General features: G+C 41.9%; 1 protein-coding gene across 5 annotated transcripts in view; it reads left to right on the top strand.

Moving 5' to 3' along the window:
- Positions 1–12,019, top strand: part of ZNF385D (zinc finger protein 385D) — a 931,570-nt gene that overhangs the window by 796,160 nt on the left and 123,391 nt on the right. For 4 of the 5 annotated variants that reach the window (XM_029589293.1, XM_029589289.1, XM_029589291.1 and 1 more), the window contains one exon: positions 10,781–10,912. The exons of the other annotated variant lie outside the window; for it this stretch is intronic. In XM_029589293.1, coding sequence (XP_029445153.1) covers positions 10,781–10,912 — 132 coding nt within the window. The remainder of the gene's footprint in view (positions 1–10,780; positions 10,913–12,019) is intronic. 5 annotated transcript variants of the gene reach the window in all.

The raw sequence follows: 12,019 nt of genomic DNA, 5'->3' as shown, positions 1-12,019 counted from the left end.
CAGCGCGGCTCGGCATGCACAAGGTGCACAATTGTGCACCCTTTTGCGCGCGCCGACCCCGGAGTTTATAACATGTGCGCACCTGCGCACGCATGTTATAAAATCGGGAGTACATGCAGACCGTGTGCGCTTCTTTTAAAATCTACCCCATTAAGTTGCTATTTTATAAAAGATTTACGCAAGTATATTTGGCAACTTATTTGTGCAATTTGACACCTGCTAATTAACTAGAACACTTAATATCAGACTTTTCTGTTGTCTGCTATTATTGGGTGAACTGGAGGGAATTCAGGGTGAAGAACTAGGAGGATCTTAATGACGTGGAAGAGGACTAGCTGAACTGCTGGAGATATTGCTGAACTGATGATTTCAATTATGTGCACATGTTTTAAAATATACCATACTGAATGATGGGCTATAAAACTCTACAATAATAATAATAATAATAATACCAACTTCCCTATATAAATCAGGGACCTGATTTTAGTTTAAATCTTTTTATTTATTTAGTAACAATAAATGCAGTACAGTATATCTGGAAGAGTGTTTACTCTGCACCTCTCCAGGTTTTAATAATCATTTCCATGAAACAAAAAGCACTGACACACTTAAAATTGGGTTTTGCATGTGTAAATGCCCTATGCCTGTATAAGTGGGCTTTTGAAAATTGCTAAATATATGCCATTTAATTGTCCATAGGATATTCACATGTAAATGCACTTTATGCGGGTAAGTGACTTTTGAAAATTGCCACAATACATGTACATGTATTGTGGCAATACATGTACATTTATACATGTACATGCTTTTGAAAATTACCCCCCAGGGTTTTATACAAGCAAGTGATATTTGTTTAGTGTGTAAAATGTACACATGCATTTTTACAAAATAGGTAGGAAACGTATGCTTTCAATGCATTGCTGCTATTCACACATAACCAAACATACATGCATATGTTGGGGGTAGACATACACATCTATATAAATAAAAATGTTAAATAGTTTGGACAAAATCGCTAATCTCAGAAACCACTGAACCGATTGCTTTCAAATTTGGACACAACCTTCATTTCGCATACAGGAAGGTTCTTCTGTACTTACATTACAGATATGTCACACCTGTGACAGGTAAAATAGGTTTAAAGATTTTTTTCAGAAAACAGCGACATCTGCTGGACGTAAGCGCCATCTGTTACACCTTACACTAACAAACGCTAAACTAATCATTTCGCCAGTCCAGGTCCACATTTCACTTCCATTTTAACACATTCGTGCACTTTTTTCGCCGGAAGATAACTATTTCCTTTACAGACAAAATACATCCACCACCATCCTCACACCCCCCACACACATGCCAAATTGATTTACTTCCCACAGCCTCCCAACACACACAAAACCTGACAGAAGTCCGGGAGGCTCCAGCGGGGGGCCAGGACCGGTCTGGGACACATCTCCTGCACTTCGGCCGTCGGCTGCCAGCAATCAACATGGCGCCAATGGCCCTTTCCCTTACTATGCCACTCGGGGACACCAATGGCGGCAGTAGCCCATGTGACATAGGGCGAGGGCCCCTTGGCGCCATTTTCAGGACTGGCAGCCGGCGGCCCTTTGCCCTTACTATGTCAGAGGACCTACCGCTGCCATTGCTCCACCCCACTGACATAGTAAGGGCAAAGGGCCGTTGGAACCCGTTTCAGTGCTCGCAGCCGACAGACCAACACCAATACATCGCTCCCGGACCGCTCCTGAACGCTCGCTCCACCGACTGACATTTTTATCAGGTCTCGGGGGGGTCTGGAGGTTGGGGGTGGTAATGAATTTATTACGAACATCTTGGGGAGGGGTCACATGGGGGGCAGGTTTCATTCGTTCGGCAACTCTGGGGGGGGGGCAGGGGGGGAGCTACTGTTTTTCGCAAGACTGGGGGAGGGGGGCAGGAGATTGTGGGGTGGTTAGTTTAAGAGAACGTTTCTCATAGGGTTGTTTTTTGGGGGAAGGGGGAGGTTCACACACAAATACATACACTAAACTTGCACGATCTCGGGAACGCACCAAAATAGCCCTCCCCAGACCACAAAACAAATTTGGGAGTGCAAATTTGGTTAGGCACGCCCCTATTTGGCTACATAACGCGCACAGACGCCCAGGGACAGACCACATGTAGCACCAACAATTTCAATTTCCCAGGTCTTGGGAGGGGGCAGGAGGGTGGGGGGTTATTATTTGATTTAAAGGGTTGGGATTGGGGGTTTTTTTGGGGGTGGGGGGTTCCCACAGAAATAGAAAGACAAAGGTTTTCTGATCTGAAGGGTAGGCAGTAGGCGGGGGGAGGTGACAGTGAGGGGAGGGAGAATGAGGGGGGAGGTGAGTGTCAGGGGAGGGAGAATGAGGGGAGAGATGAGTGTCAGGGGAGAGAGTTGGAGTGGGGACAGGGGAGGGAAGAGGGGGTGAGTGACCAAGGGGGAGGAGGATGAGTGATTGAGGTAAATGAGCAAGGGGAAGGGGGAGGGAGGGAAAAGAACCCGACTCTGCCACTGCAACGCGTGGCAGGGGTACCGCTAATATTTTATAATCTGTCTCTACCTGATGGGCTCAGGCTATAAAATACTGGCCATGAATGTGTATATATGGGGCAATGTGGAATTCTTAGAAAATTACCCTCATGGGCCAGGATCCGTGCGGAATGATGAAGCCTGCGCTAAAGGGGGCAGGGGGTGAAGGAGGGGTGGGCGGGCGATAGCTTGCAGCTGATCGCACCACGGTGGTGCTATTCCCCGTGCTACTGCCAGCATTAATGTTTGAAACATTATCACCGGCGGCGGTGTCGCCACCGTCTCCTCCCTAACTCCACCCCGACTCCTCCCCTCCCCCTGATTTTAATGATACCACCGTGAAAAGGCCCTTTTCACCTGCAATAAGGCCCTAACGCACACGATAAGTCCTTAGAAAAATAACCCTCCATTGCTCCTGCAGGTGTAAAGTAATTACAGTGATTTTAAGATTCAATCACTGCACATTTTTCTCCCTCCCCTACAACCCTGCCCACCCTTTAATACAGGAAAATGTACACGTGCTGTTTTAACCAGGATGAGGGGGGAGGATGAAGATTTTCAAACCATATTTTGACTTGGGTAAACACTCATTTCCTGCATACATGTTTTTGAATATTGCCCCATACATACTATGCAATTCTAGCACTTTAAATTAAACATAAAAATTGGCACTGTACCCTGATCAAGCCCAGAAAACTACAAAGAGTGAAAAGCAGTAGTCCCATGGGTCAAATCTTTTATACTTTCCAAAAAGACTTCACTTGATCTGGGTCACTGAAGATATAGGTTTGCCCCTGATGTCTAATAGGACATTTACAAAGAAAACAGAAAAGAAAATAACTGCCAAATAAAATACAGAACTTCTGACTCCCTTATGAAGAAAGGCTAAATAGGTTAGAGGTTGGAGAAGAAATGGGAGAAGAGATGATAGAGGATTACAAAATCATGACTGTTTTGGAACAGGTTAATACAAAACAGTTATTAAGGCAGATTCTTTTCAATCAAGGCACATTTAAGCTATGGAATTTGTTACCAGAAGATATGGTCAAGGTTAATAATGTAGATGGACAAGTTTCAGGTGGATAGGTTCATTTACAGTTATTACCCAGATGGGCATGGGTCACCAGCTCTTGCATTTGGAAGTGGGAGGTGGGGAGGGGATCTTCGGGTAGCCAAGCTTGGTCACTGTCAGGGACAAGATGCTGGGCTCAAGGGATCATTGGTCTGATCCATCATGGCACTTCTTATATTCTTAATAGGTATTTCTTCGTCTTCACTTGTGTAGCCTTACACAGATATCTGAGAAAATGAAAATCTTCTGCTTAAGATATATGTTATTATGATGGAAACCCCCCCCCCCCCCCCCTTTAAAGTCTGGTCTGATCTAGCACAGTTTAAATATGATACCACCGATATAGTTTTATAAATGTCCTCATTTTCATGGTAGGAACACTGTCTGATCCAATTTTATTATTCTGTTATTGTTCCTAAATTAATTCCTGTTATGCACACTGCAAAGCAGCAACATAGTCAGATAGATGAGGTTAAATTTGAGGAATATTGGCTGCAAAATCAATCCGAATTTAAATACAGAAAATTCTAGCATGTTAGCTGACTCCCTTTTGAGTTATATAACAAGAATATTAGATGAGGTTGCACCTGTGAAGTTAAATTCATTGAGTTCCAAAAGGCTGCCCCCTGTTTTTCTCTGAAACTTTCTTTCCTTTTAGTGGGATCCTAGAAAACATTAATGAAAGTGGAGGAAGACCAGATGTGCTGAGGGGAAAGAAGCCTTAGATTTTGCTAAGAAGAACTTTCTTACCATTAGGATTACAGCTTCCTAGAATCAACCTGATGATTTACCTTTCTGCTCAGGGAATCTTCCTGTGAAGCCTTACAGCTCTCATTTAATTGTGAGGTCATGGCTGACTTCTTTGAAAGTAAAATCAAGCCTGTCTATTCTGACTTTTCTATTCCAGATTTAATTATCTCTCTTCTATCCAATAATTGTTTGAATTGGAATATTTTAGCTCCAGTTACCCAGGAACGAATTGAGGACTAATTGAATGTGACAAATTCTGACCGTTTGCTAGATCCCTGCTCCTCTGCAGTATTATTTAACCTCTTCCTCCAACCAATCTGTTCATTGCTGGTTTTCCTCGATGTGGGATTCAGAGCCCTTGCTGATGACATTCAGCTTTTTTCCCATTTTTGTGCAGATGACTCTGGGATCCTTCCCAAGATTTCTTCTTGTTTATCTATTGCACAGAATTGGTCGAAGGAAAATAGTCAAAACTAAATTTAGAATAAACGGAGGCTACATTTTTTATTCATTGTTGGCCTGTGGATTGCTTGAGAGCCTAGCTAAATGTCAGAGAAGTTGAAACTCTCTCACAGTCTAGTCTGCTAATATGGAATCCTGATTGATCATCAACTCATGGTGAAGGACATGATCTAGGCTCTGGCTTTTATAGCATTTTATAAACTAAAAATGTTTCATGATTGAAACAGTTGCTGGCGTCTTCTGATTTCCATTCAGTTGTTCAAACCCTGATACTTCCTGGCCTCAAATACTGCAATGTTTTTAATTTTATCTTTATTCATTTTAAATCATTTACAACAATTGGCCTAAAGAAAATCATGAAAATACCATATATACCCCAAAAAAAGAGAAATTTAAAAAGAAAACAATACCAACAAATTCATAATCCAGTCCACTTAAAGGGAGGCAATCCAATAAAAATAGAAGAAATTTAAATCCATAATATAACAACAGAGAGGCCAGAGGTATATCTTCTACATGTCTACCAATTTACAGTCACTATCATGGTGATAAGTACAATCCTCATTTATTCTCTTATTTAATCTATTTGAAATATTTAGAAATGTAGGTGCTGTAAGTACATAAATGTATTCTTTTGGTAAGGTACCAAACCTTTACACAAAATCTTAAGAGACAACACTTTCTGTCTCAGTGTAAGAAAATGCTTCCTTCGGCACACTGTGACATAGGAAACATCAGGATATACTTGTATTTTTTGACCGCAAAATAAAATAATCTATATTTAAGAAATACTTCTAAAACACCATGAAATTAATTTTAAAAGCTCAGTGCATGCATCAGTTGAGGGATGTGCACACACTTCAGGCTGGCACGAACTGAACAAACTTTAGAAAGCGCCCAGATATGTGTGTATCTCCTGCACATCACAAACGTTTTCAAAAAGGAATGGGGTTCGGGCATGGTCTGGGTAGGGCATGGGCATTTCAGGACATGACCAAGAGATGTGCATGTAAATACTTACATGCCTGGGCACTTGCGTGGGTCTATATACACGTGCAAGTTATAAAAGGCCACAAATCTGGGCACATGCCAACGCATACGTGCCAAAGAGCACCCTGCACGCCGGTTTGAAAGCTACTGTCCATATCTTTATCATACTCCGCACAAAAGAATAGTAAGATAGCTGCTCCTATTGGAATATCAGCTAAGGAGGATTCCAGGAAAATAAAAAGATCAGTACTGTTAGGAGATAGAGCATCCACACCACCCTCCTTAGGATTAACAGTTCTCTTAAACTTAGGAATATAACTAATTGTTGACAATGCAGGTAACCTATCCTCGGCAAAACCCATTGAGGTGAATCTTAAGACCCGCACGTGGGTGCACATGTGCGCGCATTTGCTGGCACGTGCACATGGATTTGGCGAATTTATAACGTACATGCATTACGTTATAAAATGCCGCTTCGAGCTCGCAAGTGTGGGAATTTTAGTAGCAACGCCTGCCAAAACAATAATCTTTTTTCCCAGTTCGCTCCCAGTAAAGGATAGGAAATCCTAATCCACCTAGCTAACTTGCCACCCTTTTACCCTATTAGCCCCAACCCTTAAAACCATGCTGACTAGTCTATTTTTTTTTTTTTTGTTACTTGACTTACGCACCTTCCATAGCAGAAGTAAAGTTACATGGTAAGGGACCTTGGCACGCGCTTGTGTGCTGACTTCATTTTACTGACTTGGCTCACCCATGACCTGCCCATGCCCTTTTGCTTTTTATAATTTTTGCACATAGTGGAAGATACGCGCGAACCCGCATGGGTTTTAAAATCCCCGCGGAGCACACCGCACTGAGTCATGCGCATATCTCCTGGCTTCAGTGCGCATAAGGATTTTAAAATCTACCAGAATATTTCTTGTAGATATGTTTTAAATATCTCCTGGGTCCACAGTAACCTGGTCATTGAAAAATTTAAAAAATGCTGTTGTGTTTAACAATTGTTGTAATAATTGGGTCAGGAGGACTTGGAGGATGCCATTTTGATGCTCTAAATAATCCTGCAGATGGGGCGGTGTAGTATCAGAAAAGAAATGCATAATCATCAATTTTCTACTTCAAATTCCTACTCTGAAGGAACAGTGAATTAAAAAATAACAAAAAAAATCGAATAATTAGGTAGGGGTTAGGGGTCGGGGAGGAGAGGGGAAAAGGTAGAAAGGTTAGCTAAGGTTATAGGGATTTTCCCTGCCAGTCCGCTCCTTAATTGGAGCGGACTGGGAGGGAACTGGGGGAAGCCCTATTGCGTCGCCTTGTGTTTCTTTACAAAATCACAGTTGCGCGCGCGAGTGTGAACCTGCCCGCACATCTGCGTGCTGATTATAAAATCTGGCACACGTGCACACGGATATCACATTTTATAACATGCGTGCGGTGACGCACGCATGTTATAAAATTGGTGCATTCATGTGCATGCCGGGGGAACCGCGCACACGTGGATGCCCGTGCAGCGTTTTTAAAAATCTAGCCCTAAGTGAGTACTTATAGTCCAGTTTTCCCTTGTGGGCCCACTCCAAACTCCCTTCTTCTCCATTGCATTCACCCACCACCACAACTGTTTTCCAGGACAGAAGCAGCAGTGTGTCTCTGAGTGTGCGACTGTGAGATGATGCAAGTGTGCAATTCCTGCAGTGGCCCTTCCTTCTGATTCTGACAGGGAGGAAGAGAAGTTACCGTCAGGATTGTAAGCAGGTGCTGTCTCAGCTCCTGCACTCATTGCCAGGTTGCTTCCAGCAAAGTTGGTGGAATGCTGGCAAAAGTATTGCTGTTTTGCAGATCCTGTAGACTGTCAACTTTGCCCAATAAAATGTGTTTATGCCAGCCAAATGATGGCTGGGTGGCAGGCTTAGAGATTTCTTGTCATGCTTTGTTAGTACAAAAAAAAAAAATGCAGAACTGCAAATCCCATAATTTTTGGGATTTTGAATTGAAAAACTATAACTGACTTAAAATGTCCCTGAGGGTTGGAGTTAATTGATAAGTATAATCAGTATTCTCCTGATTTCTAAGGCTTTTCTTCCATTGTGTGTCTAAGTCTTCGGAGGGAAAAAAAAAAAAAAGCTTAGTAAATCAAGCCCTAAATTATCATTTTTATTACAACATCTGGCTCAGGAAAGATTTATTTTAAACTGTATTTTGAGAATGTGATAAGGTCAGTGATTTTTCAAAGAAAATTCCAGGAGATCAGCTATGTAACAACCTCTATCTGCCAGTAGTTCAGAGAGAGGAACTCCATCTGAGGGGTTTTCAACCATTTAATGGAGGCAGTGTATGCAAATTTATCTCATGTATATTCGCTATACAGATGCTGAAAACCTGACAGGCTAGGTGTGCCCCAAGGACTGCACTGAGAACCACTGAGCTACCTAATCTACTGCTAGGCTCATGACTTTTCCATGGCAGCTTTTTTTTTTTGTATGCACTGCCGCCTTTAAGCCCACTGCTCAAGATGAACAAGAGGCATCATAAAATTCAATTTGAACAGCTTAGAAGAAAGCAAAGTAAATCAATAGTTTCTGGTATTTAGTTGAAACAAGCAAAACATTTAATTTGATCACTTTGACAACCACAAAATGAAACATTCCTTCACCACCTTCACGACCACCCTGCACACTGCACAAGAGGAAGCTTGTGCCCTGAGCTAAATCGTATGATAAATGCTACTGACAGGAGAGTTACTGGGGGAAAAAAATGAATAGTCTCTATGAACCAATGAAAAGTGTATCATTTAATCACTCCACTTTACTTTCTCTAGGAAATATCTTCAAGCCAGTTTTAAAATGCAAACTAATATTGATTTTAAAATGTGACTGCAGCACTTGAGTTACTGTAGAAAAGATGGACTTATGGGTCATCTAACTTTGACTGCTCCGACTTCTATATCATATTTACCTGATTGCTTATGCATGTTAAAATGAGACTTGTGGAGAGTTTTCAAAGCCTATGGGCTTCTTGCAAGTCGAAGGCTTCCTTGTTTGACCTCCTCAGGTACCTGGAAGCTCCAAAAGATGTTGCCCCAGTTTGTGGTGGTTTAATGCACAATAAAACACAGCAAAAAAAGCTGAAGAAGCATTCCTTAGTACCCCTGGGGTATGAACCTCAGATCTTAGGTTGTTTAAGTAGAATACATTATCGAAATGCAGAGAATCCTATCTTGCCTAGATGGTTCAACTGTTAAATACCATTCTGGAAAAGTCAAAGTGAGTCACTTACCACCTCCTCCAATACATTCAGGGATGGTTACTTTCAAAGGAGCACACGCGTGCACATATATGCAGGTGCATCGGCACGAGCCTGGGGATGTGGCAATTTTATTCCATACGTTCACATACACGCCTATGTTATAAAATAGCCTGGGTGCGTGTATGTGCGCGCCCAGTTTTGCAAATGGATGCGCACAGCCGTGTAAAGTCAGGTTTGAGCTGCGCAAGTAGGAGAATTTTATAAGAGGTGCTTGTCCGTGCCATAACCAGTTTCCCCAGTTTGTTCACCAGTCCTCCCATTTTAGAGCTAGGTCCTCCCAACTCCCCTGGCTCTTTAGCCTGCACTCTCTCCAGTTACCCCAGACCCCTTATACTGCTCAGGAATGAATAGTTGTTCTTTTAACTTACACCTCCTCCGTTGAAGAAGTCAAGCTCCGCGGCACTGGACCTGGGCACGCACCTAGGTGCACAAGAACTTGTGAGCACTTCTCTTGGTCCTGCCTCGGAATGCCTGTGCCCCACTCAGACCTCACCCCTTTATTCTCTGATGCGAGATGTGTGCACATCCCCCTTCCCCCCCACACACACACTTTATAAAATCCGGTGGACACGCACATGTCCTACATGCATACACATCTCCTGACTTTGGTCCGCGCCCGGCTTTTAAAATTCACCTCAAAGTGAACTCTGTTTATTGATAGAAACTGAGATGTGCAAAATGTATCTTTTCTGTTTGACATATGGTGACTTTGAAATGACAATAAAAACCCCTGCAGTGGCTATAGATGATTGCAGACTCTTGGCTGCATGTGTCCATTCTACATGAAGTTGTATAGAAAAGACATGTGGATGTGGCATTACACTGGAGAGAATATCTTTGGAGTAAAAGTCATAGAGCTTGATAAAGGGGAATGGAACAGCTCCCCTTTGAGGAAAGACTAAAGAGATTAGGACTGTTCAGCTTGGAGAAGAGACGGCTGAGGGGGGGGGGGGGGGATATGATAGAGGTGTTTAAAATTATGAGAGGTCTAGAACGGGTAGATGTGAATCGGTTATTTACTCTTTCAGATAATAGAAGGGCTAGGGGGCACTCCATGAAGTTAGCATGTAGAAAAACTAATCGGAGAAAGTTCTTTTTTTACTCAATGCACAATTAAACTCTGGAATTTGTTGCCAAAAAGGCAAGCTACACCTTCTGACACTTAGCTGACCCAGAGCTCTGGAATATTCCTTCCCTGGCTCCAGATTAACTTCTTGCCCTATGCACATCCTGTGCACGTCCAGCAGATGGTTACACACTGTTTAAAACCATTCAGGGCTTCCTTTTAGGGGAAATCTTCACTTTAACAGAAAACATAATGGCACTGTTAACTTCTATGCACTTCTTGTGGCATAGGTGCCATCTCTAGTAGTGCCTTGGTTTGAACTTTCCTATCTGGGAGCACATTTGCATTTCCCTGATATACCCCCAAGAGTTTGGAGTTGTGCATTGGTGAAACCTAAACTGGTGACTCAGGACTCAAATCCTGTTTATTTATTTTAAATATTCATATCCTGCTGATTCCAGTTTGTCCATAGTGTGCAGTAAAAAAAAAATAAAAAATCATTAAAACTGCATGAAAATTAAAAACACATCTATCTATTGCAATTGCAATATAAGTCTTCAAAGTCCACCATTTGCCTCATCAGTCTCTTTCCAGCTCTGCTTGAAATCCAGCCTCCACACCAAAAAAGTACTGGAGTCAGAAACAAGGAAACTGTTTTTCAACTTGAGAAGGTACTTCCCAGGCAAGAAAAGACAAGCACAGTCAGGCCAGAGAGGTAAGGAAATGAAACGTAAGAAGTGCATGCTGAGACATACAAATGGTGCAGGGAGCCCAGCATCCTGTCTCTGTCAGTGGCCAGTCTGGCTCATAGTGACAAAATAAAAAATAGCAGATAAAGACCAAACTATCCCATCTAGTCTGTCTAGCAAGGTGTTTAGAATTGCAGTTGCCACTCAATGAAAGTCACCCCCTTGCCTTCTTTTTATATTTGCAAATATCCCTTCATGCAGGTTATCCCCCCCAACTTTGAATTAGGACTATAACTGTTGTTCTGAATAGATTATCCCATACAATAAAGTTATCACAGCTTCCCTTATTGCTTTATTTCCCTCCTCTTCTCACTAGGGATTCTCCGTGTTTATCCCATATCTTTTTGAATTCCATCACCGTCTTTGTCTACACCACCTCCTCCGGGAGATGATTCCAGGCATCCACCACCCTTTCCATGAAAAAAAAAAAAAAAATCCCTGATATTATTCCTCGGTCTACTCCCCCTCCCCCTGGAGGTTCATTCATATCATGACTCTTAGTTCTACAATTTCCTTTCCATTGGAAAATATTTGTTTCTGATGCATTTTAATACTATAAGGGAACAAGTCCTAATAGAAAAATCATTTCCCAATTGTTCTTTCACGGACATCCAAGTCTGTCTAGCTAATAGCTTTTTATGGACCTGTCCTCTAGAGACTTCTCCAAACCTTTTTTAAATTTAGGTATTCTACTAGCTTTGACCACATTTTATGGCAACAAATTTCATAGCTTAATTATTCTTATTTTCATCTGCTACTAGTAAGTTTCATGGGATGTATTCTAGTCCTAGTAATGTTTGATATAGTAAAGATGTCAACTTTTAGTTTCTTCTAAATTTAAATCAATACTTAATCTAACCGGAGTCCCAAATCCTTCCCCTCGTTTCACATATGTTTGTCATCGATATTTAATGGACCTTCATAACACCCCATGGTATACGGGCATTTTTGCACCATTTTTTAACCTGCTAAAGGGGTCATCTTTAATCATCGGTCCAGACACAGTTCTGTATTCAAAGTTATTTTTATATATCTTTTTTTCTTCTTTTTTCATTTATCCTTAGTTCTAAAAC

Source organism: Rhinatrema bivittatum, chromosome 2 (assembly GCF_901001135.1).
Source record: "Rhinatrema bivittatum chromosome 2, aRhiBiv1.1, whole genome shotgun sequence".
NCBI lineage: Eukaryota > Metazoa > Chordata > Amphibia > Gymnophiona > Rhinatrematidae > Rhinatrema > Rhinatrema bivittatum.
This window is presented reverse-complemented; position numbering and strand designations above follow the sequence as displayed.